Source organism: Pristiophorus japonicus, chromosome 14 (assembly GCF_044704955.1).
Source record: "Pristiophorus japonicus isolate sPriJap1 chromosome 14, sPriJap1.hap1, whole genome shotgun sequence".
NCBI classification, from domain to species: Eukaryota; Metazoa; Chordata; class Chondrichthyes; family Pristiophoridae; genus Pristiophorus; species Pristiophorus japonicus.
This window is the reverse complement of record NC_091990.1, coordinates 24,244,922-24,268,058: the sequence shown is the minus strand read 5'-3', so window position 1 is coordinate 24,268,058 and position 23,137 is coordinate 24,244,922. Positions and strand designations below refer to the sequence as shown.

Below are 23,137 nucleotides of genomic sequence, written 5' to 3'. Positions count from 1 at the left end.
CCCAGACAATCTACACAGAAGTAAGTATATGGGGCTGAAGTAAGCCCATGAAATGGAACGTGTCAAACGGCATAACCATTGAACTAAGGAACAAAAGTTGGATATAAACATTTGTATTCTGACAAAGTTTCATAGGAAATACTGTAAAATCACGTCTACTCCCGTTTACAGTTCTGATTTTCTTGTTCTTGCTTCTTCTTGGCTCTGTTGATCTTGGATTTATCAGTGAAATGCATGTAGCACTGCCGATGATATCTAGTCGAATGTGGGATTGTTGCGAGTCTTTCTGGTGCAATAACCAGCTCCAGATCTAAAGTTTCGATGGCATTCTTTGCAATTTTAACTTCTCTAGTTCCAGTAAATTTCCACTGATGAACACTCATGAAAAATGTTATCGAGTTAGAGTCCGAAAAATAAATGATGTTGCCTTTGGCTCCCGCAACTACATGCATGCAGCACGCCATTGTTTGGGTGCATGCAGTCACTGATTCTAATCGATCTAGTACAGAGATCGTGATTGACTGATTTTGCAGCACTGACAAATACAGCAGTTGTAATTGGTCATTTAAGTAACTCGCAATTACCTCATCACTCTGGGTTTTGTTGAGATTTCTGTTTATTTTCCAATGGAAATTTCTGAAAAATGCTCACTTTTCGAACATAAGAACTTTGATTTTTGTGTTAAGTGGTCCCTAAACTAATATTGGTGTGAGTATTAAGTACTTCCACAGAGGGGACAATGGAAAAGCATTATTTTGAGACTCGGCCCATGGTATTTGTGGGTTGTGGGATAAATATTGGCCAGGGCACCGGGGAGGACTCCCCTGCTCTTGTTTGAAATAGTGTTGTGGGGTCTTTTACGCTCACCTGAGAGATCAGACGGGGCCTCGGGTTTAACATCTCTTCCAAAAGACGGCACCTCCGACAGCGCAGCACTCCCTCAGTACTGCAGTGTCGCCTTGGATTACTTGCTCAAGTCTCTGGGGCGGGGCTCAAACCCGCAATCTTCTGACTCAGAGGCGAGAGAGTGCTACGCACTGAGCCACAGCTGACCCTGCGTGGGAGGGGGAGAGAATGGAAAAATTATGACTGGGCTGCGTGTTTCTTTTTAGTCTTCTTGACCGACTTGGAGTGTGGGTTTCGGGAGACACATTTCCATGGTTCATACTGATTGTGTGTTGCATGTAAATGATCCGACACCTAAAGAGAAGGGAAGTTTACGTTCAAAGTTCATCCGTGGTGTTGTGCCCCTGGGGCGGGTCCTAATCCAATCTCACACGCACGAGATTCTTGAGTCACTTACTCAGGAAGGGTAGCTGAGCTATTTTCCAATTGCCTTCCTCATGGCTTTAATCTTCAGAGTACCTGCTACTAGGTGGGCTGTATCCAAGGCTAAAGAACCCCAGCTACATTTTACGTTGGGGGGAGGAGTGGGTGTCAGAGAGCTCACCCTTACCCATCAGTCACAAGTGTATCAAGGGAAATGGGGATCGAGCAGAAAGGTAGAGTTGACATAGATCAGCCATGATCTTATTGAATGGCGGTGCAGGCTTCGGGGGCCGTATGGCTTACTCCTGCTCCTATTTCTTCGGTTATGATTTATTTATTTCCTCCTTTCAGTAATTCAGTTTACGCAACCAAGATGCCACAGAAAATCAGTCAAGAGAAATTTCCATCCAGACGTGTATCTTTTACTGCTATTTAAAGACAGCAGCAGCATTTACAACATTACACCATCACGGGGACACGTTATAAATCGATCACCGGCATTCCGCCGTTTGATTGCAATTCAGACAGGCGGGCCATAAGACCAGTCACTATTTTTCCGTTCTCTCTCCCCCTGCGTCCCCCCCACACAGAAATCCATCCTTCAGTACCTGCAGCGAGAGCAGATCGCTGTATCAGTTGCCTTCCTTTGTGTCTGTGCCTGTGACAGGAGGTCGAGTCAGGAACCCGTTATTCTGATGCCAGGGTTTCTTTTCTTTTTTTCCCGTCTCCCCCGGCTGTCGTTCGCCTGGTAACTCGTGACCGTGACTCCGGCTCTGACTGAGGTGCGGACAGTCAACGGGGAGAGGCGCCTTGGGTCAACCGCTAGCGTTTGCGGGGAAGCGGCGAGTGACTTTGCACGGGTGCGATGGCGAGTGCTTGCTTCCAGGTGGTGGGATTCATCACAGCCGTGGTCGGCTGGCTGATGGCCTGCGTCGCTACGGCAATCCCCCAGTGGAAAATCCGGAATCTGGACGGCAGCACTATTCTGACGGTGGATGAGGGCTGGGAGGGGATCTGGATGAACTGCATCAATGACAGCGGGGGTCTCCTGAGCTGCGACATATACGATTCGCTGCTCGGGTTGCCCGCCGACCTACGGGCAGCCAGAGCTCTCATGTGCCTGGCGGTGGCCCTGGGCATTTTAGCCATGGTGGTGTCGAGCGCTGGCATGAAGTGCACCAAGTTTGCCAGGGGCGAGGAGCGGTTCAAGGCCTCACTGACCGTATCCGGAGGGGTCTTCTTCATCCTGGCGGGGGCCTGCGTCCTGATTCCCGTCTCCTGGACCGCCAGCAACATCGTGGCTGACTTCTACAACCCTCTGGTGCCCATGTCGATGAAGGCGGAGCTGGGAGACGCCCTCTTCCTGGGGTGGGGATCGACTTGTGTCCTGTTCCTCGGGGGGAGCATCCTCTGCTGCTCATGCCCAACGGACAGTGAGTGGAGTAAAGGATACGGGAGGAATCGCCCTCAGTACCAGCGCACCGCTCCAGGAAACAGGTAAGGATTGCTACTGAAATCTTTGTTATCTGCAGACTTGAACTATTCCAATGCTCTCCTTCCCATCTTCCACCCTCTGTAAACTTCAGCTCATCCAAAACTCTGCTGCTCGTATCCTAACTCGCACCAAGTCCCGTTCACCCATTGTTCTATACACAGACTATGGATGTACTCTCTGTGTAGTAACTGTGTGATTGCATAAGATGGAGACTTGTTTACCTGATGTACTATCAAAAAGGTTTACACTGTGTATATACATGCTGGCACCACTAGAGGGTACAACTGGTGGAGACCAGAAGTTTCCTGCCCTGGTGGCAGGGCCCTGTATAAAAGGCTGCACACCATGCTTGTCCAGCACTCTGGAGTTTGGAATAAAGGACCAAGGTCACTACAGTTTGAGTACAACACATTGCCTTGTGGAATCATTCATAAGTACATTACAGACATAACACCCATCACCCCCTGCGCTCGCTGACTTACATTGGTTCCCAGTCCGGCAACGCCTCGATTTTAAAATTCTCATCCTTGTATTCAAATCCCTCCGTGGCCTCACCCTCTCCCTACAGCTAACGTTCTTTGCTGCCGCGCAGCTCTCTGCCAGTCCCGCGCAGCCCTTAAAGGGGCCAGGCACCCAAAACAAATGACAGGGAATGTTGACTACAACCGTCCACGACCTCTGCACTCCTCTAATTCCACCTGTTGCATATTCCTGATTTTTCATCGCTCCACCTTTGGTGGCCGTGCCTTCAGCTGCCTGGGCCCTAAGCTCTGGAAACCTCTCCGCCTCTCTCCCTCTCTCTCCTCCTTTAAGACCCTCCTTAAAACATACCTCTTTGGTCACCTGTCCTAATATCTCCTTATGTGGCTCAGTGTCATATTCTGTCTGATAACACTCCTGTGAAGCACCTTGGGACATTTTACTACGTTAATGGCGCTATATAAATGCAAGTTGTGTGTGCATATATATAAGCAAGTGTTTTAACTAGGAAGTTTGTTTTCAATAATTACACATGACGACACTAAGATTTTATTTGTAAACCCCAGGATCAACATCTGAATCTGACGTTTAGCAGTCCTCGATTCTGGATCAGGAGCAACACTCAGTGTCCTGCAATGTTCTCGTCCTGGAGAGTGATGAAGATTAAAAAGTCAACAAACTTTACCTTAAAACTGGAAATAAAGTGCCATTGACAAACCAGAATGTGTTGCCCTGGTGTTATCCTTTCTGTGGACATTAGCATAGTCTGAGAATTAATTACTCCCAGAAACAATTCAACAAGTCTCACTCCAGGGGAACTGGCTGCTACAGTGGGTTAGATACTTGCTTTTACCTTTGGGACCTGGGTCCAAATGCAGCCAGGGCTGGCAGGACCCTTTCATTGATGGGCACATGAAAAACATTTGGGCAATCTTAACCCAGTGACTAATGGGTAAGGGCTTACAGCATTAAATCCCTTTCGAGAAGCCACAGGATGTGTATGATATGGGACAGCAGAATGCACAAGGGTTGCTGTCCAGGGTTGGGGCAAAGCGGAGGGAACATTAGTCTGCAGAGAACCCCTGATGAGGAAGTAGTTAATGCTTCCACTCTGTACTATACCTGACTTAACGCAGCAGTGCAGAGGGAGCTTCACTCTGCAAAATCTCCAACTTGTCCAAATTGGAAAGTGTTCCATTCTCCCGCACTAACATTCCTAAACGGATAAACACAACATTTAGACAAGCATCTCATTTTAACTCAACTCTCCCTGATCCAGCCACTGGTGCTCAGTGGAATGTTGGATCTTTCTATGTCGGTAATTTTTTAATGAATTATTGATTGAAAATTTCACTCACAAATTTGGCAAGAACTTATCTTTAAATCTCTGGTTTTCCCTCGCTCCTGAGGATTTGTATCTTTTCTCTGTACCATCACCACCCCCCTCCCCCGCCTCCCCTGCCCCATTAAAGTCATGTGTGAGAAATCCTGCCATCCCGTGCTTCAGGACACAAAGTTAATTAAGACTAAGATGTGAACGGAACCAGTTCATGCAATGAGTTAACAACACAGCGTCTGGGTATTCTGCAGTGAGTGTCTCACCTCCTGACTCCCCAAAGCCTTTCCACCATCAAGGCACAAGTCAGGAGTGTGATGGAATACGCTCAAGAAGCTCGACATCATCCAGGACAAAGCAGCCCACTTGATTGGCACCCCATCCACCACCTTAAATATTCATTCACTCCACCACCGGTGCACTGTGGTTGCAGTGTGTACCCTCTACAAGATGCACTGCAGCCAAGGCTTCTTTGGTAACACCTCCCAAACCTGCCTAGAAGGACAAGGGCAGCAGGTGCATGGGAACACCATCATCTGCAGGTTCCCCTCCGAGTTATACACCATCCTGACTTGGAAGTATATCACCGTTCCTTCATCGTTGCTGGGTCAAAATCCTGGAATTCCCTCCCTAACATCACGGTGGGAGAACCTTCACCACACGGACTGCAGCAGTTCAAGAAGGTGGCTCGCCACCAACTTCTCAAGGCCATTTAAGGATGGGCAATAAATGCTGGTCTTGCCAGCAACACCCACATCCATTAACAATTTTTTTAAAAATCCCTTCCATCACTCAATGTTGATTAACTCTGACTAAAGAAAATAACGGACCCCCTTCTTACCCAGATACAAATGTCCCAGGTCACCTGAGTTTTGGGCAACGTCAATTGAGTTTACAGTGACTGCATGTCTACATCACAAAACTGCTCATGATTCAACACAAATTGTCAAATTACCTCAACCAGGCCACATGGACGGTTGATATGCAGACTGCACGTGTCACATTGATAGGGATGTTCTTTTAGGGCAGAATTACAGCCTATTGGTTGGAAGAGGAGAGATATTCTTACTCTGCATCAAGTCTAGATGATAGCTGGCCATAAAATGCATAATGGACCAGTGCAGAGGGAGCTCCACTTGGCATTTAGACCCCCCCATAATCTCTAACTTGTCAAAACTGCAAGTGTCCTTATCTTATTCTAAACTTAGTCCTGCTCGCTCATCACCCCTTCCCCGCTGACCTACACCAGCTCACTGTCCACAGCCCATTCAATTTGAAATCTTTATTCTTATCTTCAAATCTTCGGTGGCTTGACTCAGCCTCACTCTTCAATCTTCTCCAATTTCTTTCCCTTCCCATGCCCTTCAGTCTCTCACTCGGGTCTCCTGTGCATCCTCACCTCCCTTCACCCCATAATTGGTAACAGATCTGCTTGGACCCTGTTCTTTAAACGCTTGCTCTAACCCCCTGCCGCAATCCCTAAACCCCTGCCTCCCTAATCCCCACCCTAACCCCCTGCCGCAATCCATAAACCCCTCCCTCCCTAATCCCCACCCTAACCCCTCCTTCCTCCCTCAACCCCTCCCTCTCTATTCCCCCTCCCTAACCCCACCCTAACCCCTTCTCCCTCCCTAAACCTCACACTCTCTATTCCCCCTCCCTAATCCCCACCCTAACCACTCCTCCCTCCCTAAACCCCTCCCTCCCTAACCCCACCCTAACCCCTTGCCGCAATCTATAAACCCCTCCCTCCCTAAGCCCCACCCTAACCCCTCCCTTCCTAACTCCCACCCTAACTCCTCCTCCCTCCCTAAACCTCTCCATCCCTACCCCCCGCCCTAACCCCTCCTTCCTCCCTAAACCTCTCCCTCTCTAGCCACCTTCCTCCCTAAATCTCTAATCCCCTCCCTCTCTCCCTAAACTCCTCCTTATCTAACCCCTCCCTCCTGAAACCCCCTCCCTCTCTAACCACCTCCCTCCCTAACCCCTCCCGCCTTCTCAAATCCACTTCCTCTCTAAACCCTGCCTCCATCTCTCTTCTGAAAACCCATCTTTTCACCATGCCGTCAGCCAACACCCATAAGCGCTCTTCCCTAGCGCAGCATTCTATTCTTCTTACTATCACTTAAAGGACATTACGTAAGCTACAGTCTCGTTTGACCCTCAATCTGTTGTTGTCTCAATCCCTCTTGCCTCTGTTTCTAACATCTCCATTCTGATTCGGAATGAAGCACATTTACCAGAAAAAGGATTCACTGAAGAAAAACTCGGGGAGAAACTATTGCCGAGCTACAGGACAGTGAATGGTTTCAGATATTGGGGAATAAACAGCCCCAAGATTTCCTGACCTGTGCAAGGAGAATTCTCCTGGGAAGCTGTTATGAAGGACATGGGCTGTTGGGAGAGTTAATGTACTGAACATGATATTTTGCTCAGTAGTCTACCTCTTATAAGATCTTCCAATGATGACTCCACAACACAGTTCTAGGGAGCTGGAGATTTACAGCTTATTTGTTGAGTGAAATGATCTTAGATTCCCCAAAAGAAATAACTGAAACACAAAGGAAGGGCTTGCCCTACTCATCTGTGCCTACAACATCAACTTGTATTTATATAGCACCTTTATCGTAGTAAAACAGCCTAAGGTGCTTCACAGGAGCATTAGCAAACAAAATTTGATACCAAACCACATAAAGAGATAAGAGGTAGGTTTTAATGAGCATCTTAAAGGAGGAGAGAGAGGTAGAAAGGTGGAAAAGGTTAGGGAGACAATTCCAGAGCTTAGGGCCTAGGCAGTTGAAGGCATGGCTGCCAATGGTGCAGCGATTAAAATCGGGGATGTAGAAGAGGCCAGAATTGGAGATAGGGAGAGTCACGGCCATCGAGGGATTTGCAAACAAGAATGAGAGTTTTAAATCGAGGCGTTGCCAGACCGGGAGCCAATGTAGGTTAGTGAGCACAGGGGTGAACATGACTTGGTGCGAGTCAGGTTACATGCAGCATGAGCTGAAGTTTACAGAGAGTGCTAATTGGGAGGCCAGGGGAGCATTGGAACAGTCAGGTCTGGAGGTAACAAAGGCTTGGATGAGGGTTTCAGCAGCAGATGGGCTGAGGTGGGAATGGAGATGGGCGATGTTACGGCGGTACACATAGGCAGTCTTGGTAATGGAGGGGATATGGGGTCAAAGCTCAGCTCAGGGTCAAATAGGAGGCCAAGGTTGCAAACAGTCTGGTAGCTGGCAGCACAGGGTTGTGCTGCACTGACATGGATTAATGTCCTCCAGGTACAACAGCGTTCCAAGCAGAACATCGAAATGGGCGAAGGACTGCTTTACAGTTATGGAGATAGAAGTGAGGCATCGATAGCAGCACACTCTCAGCATAAACAGTGAGCCAAACTTGAATTCCTTTTAACATTCTGTGCTGGCACACTTTAACTTTCATGTCTTCTGCTCATTTCATCACCTGTGAACTCCCACCCTCTCTCCCCGTTCACCCGTAGCTGACTATGAGGATCTAGGGTGTATGAGCCAGATCAAGTTCATCAGTTGAACGCATGCAGCTTTAGATTGCAAGCTCAAAAGAATTTTTGTTTTCCCTGCTAAAAATAAGATTTGGGTGGACAAATCTCTCACTGGTAGTGAAGTTGGATATGCTCCAGTAATGTTAGAGCTCGGCACAGCTGTTGAAGGGTCAAATGTTAGGAAGGTTTGCTGAGTGACCAGTTGACCAGAGGTCTGCTGCTCCAATCAAGCGTTGAGGTCTCTTTTATTCAAAGCAGCGCATGTAAAATGGAAAGTTATCCATCTCCTTAAGGCCAACTAATGTTTCTATTTAATGAAAAGGGGAAAGTATTACAGGGAAAGTAAATACCATTGTCTCAGATTACTGCTGAGTTTCAGCCAAGGTTCTGGCAGCAAGATTAAAGGAAGGTCTTTGCCAGATGATATTCAAAGACCTCACTTATAGTGGTGCACAAATATTTAACGCAATTGTAGGATACTTCTTTATCTAATATTTTAGCAGAGGCATTAATTAACCAGGTTAAAACCTCAATTACATTAGTGGACTAAAGGAATTTCTTACCAGTATATTAAGATTTCAGATACATTGCAACTCAGCGTGTGATTGCACCCTGTCAGTAGGTTTTATGAGGGTTAGGCTGGGCTAGGACAACATATGGGGGCTTTTCACCTGATAAGGCAGGAAAAAGCTAGGCTTTGCAACACGGCATTCCTGACAGATGCTCAGAAGACACTATTGATTTGAAGTACTTGTGTAACTTTGTTTTAGATTCAGGATAAACTCAGACCTTTCGTAGGTTCTTGGCTGCCTCCTGAAGGCGGTTCTCCTAAATTGATCTTCTCTATCTTCTCTTCAAGTTAGACGGAAGCAATAAGGTTGGTTGCCACTGGTCTTTATGGTGGCTTTCAAGCCTTATTATTAACATCATTAAAAAGAACCAGATTATCTGATCATTATCACACTGCTGTTTGTGGGAGCTTGCTGTGCGCAAATTGGCTGCCGCATTTCCCACATTGCAACAGTGACTGCACATCAAAAGTACTTAATTGGCTGTAAAGCACTTTGGGATATCCTGAGGTCATGAAAGGTGCTATGTAAATGCAAACCTTTCTTTTCTTTTTAGGCTATTGTAAGGAAGGTCTTTGCAATAAGAGCCTTTTGGCAAAAAGCAACGTGCATAAGTCCATGAGGGAGAAAGGAATAGAAGGATATGTTGATAGGGTGAGAGGAAGTGGGGCGGGAGGAGGTTTGTGTGGAGCAAAATGACCTGTTTCTGTGCTGTAGGTTTGATGTCATTATGCAGATTATATTTGACTGTATCTGCTTTAGGGTTAAGGTTTCATCACCCATTATATATACCTGGTTATCCGTGAAAGCATAGTCAATACCTCCAAACCATTTCTGGTATTTGGCAATGATACATTTCTTTCCGTGTAACCGCATCACAAAGGGTACAGCTTAACTCAGGATTGCGGTGAATACAACTGGATATATTGGAAATACTTCTCACTCCAGTTGAGAATTGACTTTAATAGGATGAGGAATGTATATAACCTACAGATCATAGGGTCCCAGGTTTAGGTTCCAGCCCTTGATGACTTTGAATTAAATTATCTCAGCGCCTGCTGGGCTAGGGTGGGGAAAATCAGTCAGCATTCCTACTCCTGGCCACTATCCTCATGGAAAGTGATTTGTTGAATGAGTACAGGACCTGGCTCAGCTGTGAGGTCCTCTACAGTCCAATAGCCAGCCAACCTACACTGCCTAGGCTCATTCATGCAGAATGATCACTTGGGTGAGGTTCCAAGCAGCATCCATGGGACTGGGGGGCAGCCAAGGACCAGCATCATCAGGAGACAATGAGGGAATATTGGACTGAATGCTCCCCCTGGTCCCACAACAAATCTTAGAAGAAAAAAAGCAAAATCTTCCCTTTCCAGAGCAGCCATCAGCGGTCCCGTAAGCCAGTTAGCTCACGTAACATCTTGAAAATTTGAGACTAGCGTGCACATTACATGTTCCACCCATTACTCCGTGAAGATTGCAATCAGGATTCTACAACCTACGTAGGTCTAGGACCCCGATTTCCATATTTAAACAGCCTCCCGCCTGTTTTAGATGGGAGTGTTTGACGCCCATTTAAAGACCATCCTGAAAATTGAATCACGCGGGAAAATGGGTATCCCAGATCTCCGCCAGTGTTTTCCTCTGCTGGTCGACCATTTTTCAGACAAAGAAAAAGACAGCCATTAAAAATTCCCCCAGCCCACAGTCTCACATCTCAGCAACGGGCAGATAGATTGATTTTCGTAAAGCTTTGATCAATTGCTTTTCCCTGAAATGGATTTGAAAGGAAATTTAGTTGCAAACCTCACACATCAAGGTTAGTTTGTGGTTTTCAAGGGAAAATACATGGATGGAATCGTAGAATGCGCTCCCCAAAACACCTGTCAAAGAGTCCCAGAATCCCATGTATCCATGTCGATTGATGTTGGCAAGCAAAGGGATTTGGGGGTCCTTGTACACGGATCACAAAAAGTTAACAGCAAGCAATTAGGGAGGCAAATTGCTTTTATTGCAAGGGTGTTGGAGTATAAGAGTAAGGAAGTCTTGCTGCAATTATATAGGGCTTTGCTGAGACCACACCTGGAGTACTGTTTACAATTTCCATCTCCTTACATAAGGAAGGATATACTTGCCTTAGAGAGGGTGCAATATATGTTTACTATATTGATTCTTGGGATGAGTGAGTTATTCTATAAGGAGAGATTGAGTAGAAGGGGCCTATATTCTCTGGAGTTCAGAAAAATGCGAGGTGATTTCATTGAAACATATAAAATTCTCAGCAGGCTTGACAGGGTAGATGCCGAGAGGCTATTTTCTCTGGCTGGAGAGACTAGAACCAGGGCTCACAGGATAAGTGGTCGGCCATTTAGGACTGAGATGAGGATAGACTTCTTTACTCAGAGAGTTGTGAACCTTTGGAATTCTCTACCCCAGAGGGCTGCGGATGCTCAGTTGTTGAGTATATTCGAGACTGAGATGAATAAATTTTGTACACTAAGGGAATCAAAGGATACGGGCATAGGGTGGGAAAGTGGAGTTGAGGTAGAAGATGATGCATGATCTTATTGAATGACAGTGCAGGCTCGAGGGGCCGTAAGGCCTGTTCCTGCTCCTATTTCTTACGTTCAGAGGTGGGATTGTTCGATCGCCAGTGTCATGAGTTGACCACAATCAGTGACGCCATAGAAGCAGGCGCCTCTCCTGTTACAGCCAATACTGTTCCTGCATTCGAGTCGGTTCTCTTGTAACACAACACTTGGACACTGCAGCCCTCTCGATCTGTACAGAGCATCTCAATCCACAGACCTCAAACCAAGTGAATAAAACTGGGTATAATGGGAATGTATTCAAGAAAACAAGTCGAGATCTCCTGAATCATTTTGCATTGGTACTTGGCTTTTGCGACAATGGGCCATTGCGGTTAAGTTTGGTCAAAAAGACCAAACAAATTCACAGGGAGTTTAACAAATAAGTGAGAGCCGGTTGGAACCAGTTTGAGCCTTTGTGAACTGGTTTTAGCCAATTTGAACCAGTCATCATCATTTCCATGTCTTCTCAGTGTGAAGTAGTGGAAGGAATCACAGGTGGATTATCATCATCATCATAGGCAGTCCCTCGAAATCGAGGAAGACTTGCTTCCACTCTCAAAGTGAGTTCTCAGGTGACTGTACAGTCAAATACAGGAAATACAGTCTCTGTCACAGTCGTTGAAGGTAAGAGCGCGTGAGGAGTCTGGTTTGCTGCACGCTCCTTCTGCTACCTGTGCTTGTTTCCTGCATGCTCTCCGCAACAAGACTCAAGATGCTCAGCGCCCTCCTGGATGCTCTTCCTCCGCTTAGGGCAGTCTTTGGCCAGGGACTCCCAGGTGCCGGTGGGTCTGTCTGTCTGGCCGTGTTAACACTCCTTCCATGACCGTAACTCATCATTATAGCAACCGATAGGGGTGTTAGTCCTATACGGCGGGAGGCCATGATGGAATCCCACAGCCCATACAATGAGGGCGGGGCCACCCACCGGACACGAGTATCCCGCTGGATAGCAACCCAGAATTCAGAGCCGGACCTCTGACTCCACTCGCCGGGACTGTCTGGAGTGGGGTTCGAACCCGACACCTTCCAGCCCAGAGGCAGGGATGCTACCACTGCGCCAAAGGCTCACCGGTTTGGGCTGGTTTGAGCTGGTTTGAAACGGTTTGAGCCGGTGAGCCAGTGAGAGCCTGGGCCAGAGATCCGGTGCCTTCAGCAGAGGAGAGGAGAAAATGGGCGAGAGGAACACTTTCCAATTCCACTCCTGTTCTACTTCCCACCTCTTTCAAAGTCAGAGGTATTCGATGTGAATTGTTTTCATTCACTGTGAGGCACTATTAAAAACTTGCATCGTTAATTTTCTGAATTTGATTCAGTGGACTGTCAGGGAGACTTTATCTGTTTTCGTATTTAAGTGTTACTATTATAACTAATTACTCTTAACAGCCCAATAATAAGAGCATTCTACTGTTTAGTTAAAATTGCATTTGATGTCAATTGTTCCCTATTTCTGTCACCGCCCCAACACCCCTCCCCCTCCCCCCCCCCGCAACAGAAATCCATCCTTTGACATCCGAGGCTGGTACAGGTCTACGAGTTCCTGGCTGCATCATTCAAGCTTCCACTTACACACGGATATCAGGCTGCGGAACATCAAACCACTTTATTTTGCTTCAAGTACTTTTCTCGTCATTCACTAAATTGTTCATTGGCTCTAATCGGGAATGTGCAGATGTGACGTGGGCAACAACATCCAGTGAAATACCTTGGGGTCAGAGAGAGAAAGAAAGAAAGAGAAATAGAGAGAAACAGAGAGCGAGTGAGACGGAGAGGGAAGCAGAGAATTAGAGTCAGAGATAGACAGAACGAGAGAGACAGGCAAAGAGAGACAGAGAGAGAAAAGAAGAGAGGGAGACTGAAAGATAGCGTAAGAGACACATAGACAGAGAAAGATAGAGACAGAGAGAGAGACTGAATAATATAGAGGCAGAGAGAAAGAACGTGACAGAAAGAAAGAGAGAGACTGAATGATATAGAGGCAGAAAGAGAGACAAAAAAGGAGAGCGAAAGACTGAATGATAGAGAGGCAGAGAGAAAGAGAGAGACAGAAAGAGAGAGACTGAATGATAGAGAGGCAGAGGGAAAGAGAGAGAGAAAGAGAGAGAGAGAGAGATATTGTACGATAGAGAGACAGGTGGAATTGTGAAGACAATGGCCAGCACTGTCCTGGAATTTCTTGGGTTCCTCATTGGTGTCGTAGGGTGGATGTGTGTCTGCGCAGTTACAGGAATGCCACAGTGGAAGATCACGCCATTTATTGGAAGCACCATATTGAATACAGAGGTCACGTGGGAAGGGATTTGGATGACCTGTGTCTACCAACAGACATCGGGCAGGTTGGTGTGTGATATCTACGACTCAATGCTTGACCTCTCCGGGGACGTACAGATGGCGAGGGCCTTCATGTGTCTGGCCATTTCCTCGGGGCTTCTAGCCATCATGGTGTCGACGGTGGGAATGAAGTGTACGTACTGTGCCGGGGACGACCGCAGGGTCAAAGGTTATGTGGCCACCATTGGCGGCTCCTTTTTCATCTTGGCCGGGTTGTGCGTTCTGGTTCCTGTGTCGTGGATCGCACACAACGTCATCACGGATTTTTACAACCCACTCGTGCCGGAGAGTCTGAAGTGGGAGCTGGGAGATGCCCTTTATGTGGGCTGGTCAGCCACTTGTCTCCTCAGTATTGGAGGGGCCTTTCTCTGTTGCTCTTGTCCCACAGACAGTGACCACAGACAAGGCTATCGCAAGAGTTACACAGCAACTCAGCCTTCAGTGCCACTTCAGAGTCCAACAGCTGGCTACCCACTGAAGGAATACGTCTGATCTCACCGTCTCGACTCCGAGTGACATTTCCTAGTCTGTATTAGCGACGGGTTTCAGCGGTTGTTCTCACTGGTTTATTTTGTATTGATACCGAGTTATAGCCTCAAAACTGTTTAATGGCTAGCACGGCAGTAAATAAATAATTGTGTCTTCCAGTAACCGAGTGGTGTGGTACTGACCCTGACAGACAGGACATATCCAGGGTCCACCTCAGTTGGGGTAATGGTGTGTTCATTGTTATTGACCCGGGACCCCAGACAAGGATAGAGAAAATAAACACTTAAAAACCAGCTTGGGTTCTTGCTTTTATTAAGATGCTATGACCCCTGGTGGGAATGTGTGAACTTAGATGTTGACAATAGAATCAGTTTGGCCCCAGTGCCGCTCCAATGCAAGGCAGTTGCCTTTTTTAAGTTATTCTCAAGGTGTTGGGAATCCCACCAAGGTCGGCATTTATTGCCCTGAGAGGGAGGTGGGCGGCCTTCTTCTTGAGTGCTTGTTTTTATAAATGAGTGGTTTACTAAGTCATTTCCTACATAACAGTGACTACACTTCAAAAGGTACTTCATTGGCTGTAAAGTGCTTTGGGATGTCCTGAGGTCATGAAAAGCGCTATATAAATGCAATTCTTTCTTTCTTCAAAGGACATTAAAAGTGGGACTCAAGTCATATGCAGTCCTGACCAGGTAGGGCTCCTTCCCTGAAGGACTCGTGTGAAGCAAGCTAGGTTTATTATGACAATCTAAGGAGTCATGGCTGTAGATTAACAGATTTATTAAATTCAGTTTCATAATGTGCCGTGGGTGGGGGAGGGTGGTGATTCGAACACTTGATCGCTGGGTTATTGAGCCATTACACTACCACACATACACCTGGACAAGACAAGAGTTAGTTTAATCCAGGAAGAGTCACAGCATTCAGGAGCAGAGAGGAAAACAAATTAGAGAAATAGAGCAAAATAGTACAAATGGAGGATGGGAATTCAGGTTAAAAAATCAGGTAAATCAAAGCTGATAGCAGTAAAAGTGACCATGAAGCTGTTGGATTGTCAGAAAAATCCAACTGGTTCACTAATGTTCTGTAGGGAAGGAAACCTGCCCTCCTTACCCAATCTGGACCTATATGTGACTCCAGTCCCACACCAATATGGTTGACTCTTAAATGCCCCCTGAAGTGGCCAAGCAAACCACACAGTTGTATCAAAACCATTAACAGTGGTTCAAAATGAAGACCCACCATCACCTTCTCAGGGCAACTAAGGATGGGTAATAAATGTCGGCCTTGCCAGTGACGCCCATTTGCCGAGACTGAATAAAAAATATAAAAACGGGGAGTCTCGGTATGGGAGGAAACTGAGACTTCAACCAGGATAGACCACACACGCTTTTCGCTCAGTGTCCAGTGGGAGTCTAGTTAGTATCAACATTCCCTATAAGTTGCGCGACTGCGTAGCCATGATGCTCCCTGCCGGTCCCGTGCAGCCCGGGACCGGCTTTTGCAATGAAACTGTGAATGAGCCATGCAGCCTCTTAAAGGGGCCATGCACCCAAAAAAAAAATGATGGGGTAACATTGCATACCATTCCTAGTTTACTGGAGCCTGAACTCAAAGGCAACTTTTCCAATAAGAGAAAAAGATACAGGGGTCTAGACATTTGTTCACTGCGCGCCCATTTTTTGTGCCGGAAGAGCACCACCTGTCATACTGGTAAAGGCTGAAGTACAGCGTCCTGGACCCTTGCCTGAAACAGGCTTTAGGCCCTGTGCAGATACAATAGTGGGTCTAACACCTGTTTTAGGACCCCTTCCAAAAATTGGACTGCCCTGAACATATCCGGCACTAGCCCAGACTCGAAAATGCCAAAACAACAACTTGCATTTATATAACACTTTTAACACATTAAAAGGTCCCAAGCTGCTTCACAGGAGCATTATCAAACAACATTTTGTTCATTTTTGTCTGGCTATGCTCCTGTGAAGTGCCTTGGGCATTTTACTATGTTGATGCAATGCAAGAAAGATTGCAAGATAAAGCCTGCCTTCTTTAACTGATTCCTCCAAAGCAGCGGAGGGAATGTGTAACACCTGAAATGTGACATAGAAAACACCTGACACAAGCAAGGTTTTAGTTAATGGATTACTGAATGGATGAATGGATAGATAAAGAAAGAGATGGATAGATAGTTATACATTTGCAATCTAGGAACTGGAGTAGGCCATTCAGCCCTTCACATCTGTTCCACCATTCTATTAGATCCTGGCAGAACTGTATTTTAATTCCACCTACCTGCCCTGGTTCCATAACCCTTAATACCATTGCCCAGCAAAAATCTATCAATAACAACAAGGCATTTATATCGTGCCTTTAATGTAGTGAAATGTCCCAAGGCGCTTCACAGGAGCGATTATCAATCAAAATTTGACATCGGGTTACATAAGGAGATATTAGGACAGGTGACCAAAAGCCTGGTCAAACAGATAGATTTTAAGGAGTGTCTTAAAGGAGGAGAGAGAGGTAACGAGGTGGAGAGGTTTAGAGAGGGAATTCCAGAGCTTAGGGTCTAGGCAGATGAAGGCATGCCTGCCAATGGTGGAGTGATTAAAATCAGAGATGTGCAAAAGGCCCAAATTGGAGGAGCGCAGAGATTTTGGAGGATTGCAGGGCCGGAGGAAACTGCAGAGATAGAGAGGTGCGAATTAGGATACGGGCATTAGAATTTTGGATGAGCTCAAGTTTATGTAGGGTGGAAGATGGGAGGCCAGCCAGGAGAGTATTGAAATAGTCAAGTCTCGAGATAACAAAAGCGTGGATGAGGAAGTGGCTTGAGGCAGGGACAGAGTTGGGCAATGTTACGGGGGTGGAAGTAGGCAGTCTTGGTTATGGATGGATTTGTGGTTGGAAGCTCATCTCAGAGTCAAATACCAAAGTTGTGGTCTGGTAAAGCCTCAGACAGTTGTCAGAGAGAGGGATGAAGTCGGTGGCTAGGGAACAGAGTTGGTGGCGGGAACCGAAAACAATGGCTTCAGTCTTCCCAATATTTAATTGGAGGAAATTTCTGCTCATCCAGTACTGGATGTCAGACAAGCAGTGTGAAAATCAGAGAGAGTGTAGGGGTTGAGGGAGGTGACAGTAAGGTAGAGCTGGGTGTTGTCAGCATACATGTAGAACTGTACTTCGGAGATGTTGGCGAGGGGCCGCATAAAGCAAGCCTTCCTCAATTTCGAGGGACTGCCTATGAAGATGTTGATAGATGAGAAATAGGAGAGGGCCAAGGATAGATCCTTGTTGGACTCTAGAGGTAACGGTGCGGGAATGGGATGAGATGCCGTTGCAGGTGATTCTCTGGGTACGACTCGATAGATAGCAATGGAACCAAGCGAGGGCAGACCTACCCAGTTGGATGACAAAGGAGATTAGGATGGTGTGGGCAACTGTGTCAAAGACTGCAGACAGAGACTCAAGAAGGATGAGGAGGGACAGTTTACCACAGTCACAGTGACACTGGATGTCAATTGTGACCTTGATAAGGGCTGTTTCGATACTGTGGTAGGGGTGGAAATTAAATTAGAGGGATTCAAATATCGAATTACAGGAAAGATGGACACACTTTTGGGAAGTAACACTCTCAGTGTTTAAAATTTTCAATTGGCCCACAGCCTCATTATCCTTTTGTGGGGAGAGAGTTCCAGATTTCCACTAACTTTGGTGTGAAGAGGATAGATCCAGTAGCATTTTTGGTTTTACTCTTTCTGGGGTTTTCTAGTTGACCTTAATTGAGGGGTATCTCCAGAGAAATTTGATTTCCTTTGCTTAACCAATGTCTTTTTTAAGATTCTACACCTCTCACATTATGACAATGAGAAAAACCCCTAACACTACAGCAATAGGAACACTCAGACATCAAGGGCAGATTTATTGCTGTGATGTCCGGGGATATTATCAGCATAATAAATAATTTTAAACTTTTAGGTTTTTAATTAGTTCTGTAAAGAGTTTGTCTCTGCCCCGTCTCTGATCTCCTGGTCTCCTAACTTCCTGTTGTTTCCTCAGACACTTTTCAACCTCCGAAAAAATAGTCAGCCAGTTTCTTTGATATTCAGTCAAATGAGGAGTGTGATGGAACACTAATACAAAAGCAACATACTGCAGATGCTGGAATCTGAAATAAAAACAGAAAATGCTGGAAATCTCAGCAGGTCAGGCAGCAATGTGTGGAGAGAAACAGAGTTAACATTTCGGGTCTGTGACCCTTCGTCAGAACTGGAAAAGTTTGAGATGTAACAGATTTTTAAGGAAGTGCTGGGGCAGTGAGAGGGGGAGGGGAGGAAAGAGCAAAAGGGAAGGTCTGTGATAGGGTGGAAGGTAGAAGAGATTTAAGAGACACAAGGGATGATGGGCAAAAATGAGATGGTAATGGCACAAGTTAGGAAACAAAAGATGAGTCTAGATGGGGAGTGAATGGCGGAACCATCATCAGCTGCCATGGGAAAGAGAAAAAAAGTGAGAAAACGGAAAATAAATACGGGCAGAGGTTATGATCTGAAATTGTTGAACTCGAGGTTGAGTCCAGAAGGCTGTAAAGTGCCTAAACGAAAGATGAGGTGCTGTTCCTCGAGCTTGCGTTGAGCTTCCTTGGACCAGTGTAAGAGGCCAAGGATGGAAAGGTCAGAGTGGGAATGGAGCGAGGAATTAAAGTGACAGGCGACCGGAAGCTCGGGGTCACGCTTACAGACTGAACGGAGGTGCTCCGCAAAGCGGTCACCCAATCTGCATTTGGTGTCCCCAATGTAGAGGAGACCACATCGTGAGCAGCGAATACAGTATACTAAATTGAAAGAAGTACAAGTAAATCGCTGTTTCACCTGGAAGGAGTGTTTGGAGCCCTGGATATTGGGAAGGGAGGAGGTAAAAGGGCAGGTGTTGCATCTCCTGCGCTTGCACGGGAAGGTGCCGTGGGAAGGGGAGGGGATGCTGGGTGTAATTGAGGAGTGGACCAGGGTGTCATGGAGGGAACGGTCCCTTCGGAATGCTGAGAGGGGAGGGGAGGGGAAGATATGATTGGTGGTGGGATCACGCTGGAGGTGGCGGAAATGGCGGCGGATGATCCGTTGAACTTAGAGGCTGGTGGGGTGAAAGGTGAGGACAAGGGGAACCCTGTCATGTTTCTGGGAGGGAGGCGAAGGGGTGAGAGCAGAAATGCGGGAAATAGAATGGACACGATCGAGGGCCCGGTTAACCAGGGTGGAGGGGAGTGTGATGGAATACTCTCCACTTGCCTGGATGGATACAGCTTCAACAATAATCAAGAAACTTGAAACCATCCAGGATAAGGCAGTTCGATCGGCAGCCCATCCACCACCTTAAACATCCATTCCCTCCACCACCAGCACGCTATGGCTGCAGTGTGCACCATCTACACGATGCATTGCAGCAATTCGCCAAGACTTCTTTGGCAGCACCTCCAAAACCCATGACCTCCACCACCTAGAAGGAGAAGGACAGCAGGTGCATAGGAACATCATCACCTCCAAGTTCCCCTCCAAGTTACACACCATCCAGACTTGGACATATATTGCCATTCCTTCACCGTCGTCCAAATTGTGGTAACAACACTGTGGGAGTACCTTCACTACATGAACTGCAGCGGTTCCAGAAAGTGGCTCACCACCAACCTTCTCAAGGGCAATTAGGGATGGCAATTCGCCAGCAACGCCCACATCCTGAGAATAAATAATGAATTTTAAAAAAAACTTGGTGTCAGAATATATCATGAAATATTAATAAGTTAGGTCTTCAATGTCAATGAATTATCTACCTCCCCAAAAACTCAGCATTTTATTGTGGCAGACAACCCAGTGGGTTGTGAGTAAATGAGGCGCCCTGTTTCATACTGAACCAGGGAAATGAGAGGTCCAGGTTCAATGCCTGGTCTATGTTCATTTAGCTCATTTCAGCCAAGTAACAGTGGAAGCCATGGACTTGGTTAATGCCAACCAAAGGTAAGATACAGTCCCCAGCACGTATAGCAGATGCATGCGTGATAACGTGATTTGCCCGCTATATGCGATGGTAAAACCACAATAGGTTTTCAGAATTAAATAACACCCGTATTTGTTAACTGATTGAAGCTGCTTGTAGACATTACTCTACCTGGAATCAGCGGAGCTTTTAAATCAATGAGTACTGAAACACACAAAATAGCCAGCACACTTAATACGCTTTAAGAGGAATCTTTGTAATTGACTCCGATGGTGATGACAAACGGTTAGCGCCATTTGGCCGAAAGTGGTGGCTGCCCATGATAACCGTGGGCAGTGAAAGTGGGGACTGTACTTGAACAAGACGAACTGACACCACAATGGAAAGTTGAAAAGAATTTTGAAGACATTACAATTGGCATCAATGAGAGATATTCATCTAAAAAAAAAATCAGCCAGTGTTCAAAATCCCAATGACTACCAGTCATTCTCATTACATGTGTACATGTCAGTTGAGGACAGCATTATTGGCCTCTCTGTGATGCTCCCCACAGTGAAATAGCCTGCTGACACTCGGGCCGAGAAATCAGAGTCGCGACGAAAGCTGGCACGAATAGAATGCGTGCCCAAAGCTTACTGAACATTGGGCCTCAGGCCTCATCTGCATAAAACCACGAGCCACAAACGCCAATTTGGTGTCTTCAAGCAAGTTGGGGGACGGGGCCCTCAGGAAAATGGGCTGGCTCCACCGGTGAGTCAGGCCGCAGGTAGGCCCTGGGAGTTTGAGTGGGGAAGGGGGAGGAAGGGGAAAGGAGAGCCTGGGTCAGCAGTGGCCGCAGTACTATTGTGGAGCCTGGAGCACCAATCCTGCTCCTCCTGGCTCCACATCAACTTGAATCAAAAGACGTTAACTAACCGTTTTGTCCCCTTTAAGGACCGTTGGGCCGAGAAAAACTGAGCAGTAAATACGCGGCGCATTGTCCGACCAGCTTCAGTCTGATTGGAAGCTGGGCCTACAACAGCTGTTAGGGCCCTGATTAGCATATTCAAGGGGGCCATGCTTGTTTCCACCGGCAGCCCTGGACACTTGGAAATCGTAAGCTTCCAATTGGACAGTCGACGTAATCCCAGGGGACATCAGGTTGCACCTGGAAATGGGACCTCACCCACAACACTAACCTTTCACCCAAAAAAACAGGCATGACAGAGACCAATTTCTCACCCTCACGGTCTAACATCTGTAGTGTAGTGGGGAAAATGCTTGAAGCTATCATTAAGGAAGAAATAGAGGGACATCTAGATAGGAATAGTGCAATCAAGCAGACGCAACAGAAGGGGAAATCATGTTTAACTAATTTACTGGAATTCTTTGAGGATATAATGAGCATGGTGGATAGAGGTGTACCGATGGATGTGGTGTATTTAGATTTCCAAAAGGCATTCGATAAGGTGCCACACAAAAGGTCACTGCAGAAGATAAAGGTACGCGGAGTCAGAGGAAATGTATTAGCATGGATAGAGAATTGGCTGGCTAATAGAAAGCAGAGAGTCGGGATAAATGGGTCCTTTTCGGGTTGGAAATCGGTGGTTAGTGGTGTGCCACAGGGATCGGTGCTGGGACCACAACTGTTTACAATATACATAGATGATCTGGAAGAGGGGACAGAGTGTAATGTAACAAAATTTGCAGATGACACAAAGATTAGTGGGAAAGCGGGTTGTGTAGAGGACACAGAGAGGCTGCAAAGAGATTTAGAATGGGCTAAGGTTTGGAAGATGGAGTACAATGTCGGAAAATGTGAGGTCATCCACCTTGAAAAAAAAAACAGTAAAAGGGAATATTATTTGAATGGGGAGAAATTACAACATGCTGCGGTGCAGAGGGACCTGGGGGTCCTTGTGCATGAATCCCAAAAAGTCAGTTTGCAGGTGCAGCAGATAATCTGGAAGGCGAATGGAATGTTGGTCTTCATTGCGAGAGGGATGGAGTACAAAAGCAGGGAGGTTCTGCTGCAACTGTACAGGGTATTGGTGAGGCCGCAGCTGGAGTACTGCGTGCAGTTTTGGTCACCTTACTTAAGGAAGGATATACTAGCTTTGGAGGGGGTACAGAGACGATTCACTAGGCTGATTCCGGAGATGAGGGAGTTACCTTATGATGATAGATTGAGTAGACTGGGTCTTTACTCGTTGGAGTTCAGAAGGATGAGGGGTGATCTTATAGAAACATTTAAAATAATGAAAGAGATAGACAAGATAGAGGCAGAGAGGTTGTTTCCACTGCTCGGGGAGACTAGAACTAGGGGGCACAACCTCAAAATACGGGGGAGCCAATTTAAAACCGAGTTGAGAAGGAATTTTTTCTCCCAGAGGGTTGTGAATCTGTGGAATTCTCTACCCAGGGAAGCAGTTGAGGCTAGCTCATTGAATGTATTCAAGTCACAGATAGATAGATTTTTAACCAATAAGGGAATTAAGGGTTACGGGGAGCGGGCGGGTAAGTGGAGCTGAGTCCAGATCAGCCAAGATCTTGTTGAATGGCGGTGCAGGCTCGAGGGGCTAGATGGCCTACTCCTGTTCCTAATTCTTATGTTCTTATGTTCTACACTCGCGGTTGCGCTGGAGAACTGCAGGAACCTATGGATCCGGATCAGAACACCAATCCCCACCTGATAGTATTCCCAACCCTCCAGGATTGCCCTGAAATCTCCAGGAATGGAAGATCAATCTCCGGGACACTGCAGCGAGCAACACCCAGGAGCAAAGCCATTCTATTTTCTTTGAACACTTTTGTTTTGTTAGTTTTTGGAGATTGGAGGGAACAAAGGCTGTTTGAGTGACAAGTCAAGGATCATCCAATCAGATAACAAAAAGAAAGAAAAGACAGAAAGACTTGCATTTATATAGCGCCTTTCATGACCACTGGACATCTCAAAGCACTTTACAGACAATGATGTACTTTTTGGAGTGTAGTCACTGTTGTAATGTGGGAAATGCGGCAGCTAATTTGCACACAGCAAGCTCTCACAAACAGCAATGTGATAATGACCAGATAATCTGTTTTTATTATGTTGATTGA

The 23,137-nt window shown here is 46.4% G+C and overlaps 2 protein-coding genes across 2 annotated transcripts; both read left to right on the top strand.

Moving 5' to 3' along the window:
* Positions 1-2,134: 2,134 nt before the first annotated feature.
* LOC139279570 (claudin-4-like) lies at positions 2,135-2,770 on the top strand. Its single transcript, XM_070898695.1, has one exon. The coding sequence runs from the start codon at positions 2,135-2,137 to the stop codon at positions 2,768-2,770; it is 636 nt and encodes a 211-aa protein (XP_070754796.1).
* Positions 2,771-13,408: 10,638 nt separating this feature from the next.
* Positions 13,409-14,080, top strand: LOC139279569 (claudin-4-like). Its single transcript, XM_070898694.1, has one exon. It carries the CDS (start codon positions 13,409-13,411, stop codon positions 14,078-14,080), a length of 672 nt encoding a protein of 223 aa, XP_070754795.1.
* Positions 14,081-23,137: the final 9,057 nt, after the last annotated feature.

Bases quoted from the DNA above. Each gene is read 5' to 3' on its own strand.
- LOC139279570 (XM_070898695.1), top strand. From the start codon at position 2,135: ATGGCGAGTGCTTGCTTCCAGGTGGTGGGATTCATCACAGCCGTGGTC.
- LOC139279569 (XM_070898694.1), top strand. From the start codon at position 13,409: ATGGCCAGCACTGTCCTGGAATTTCTTGGGTTCCTCATTGGTGTCGTA.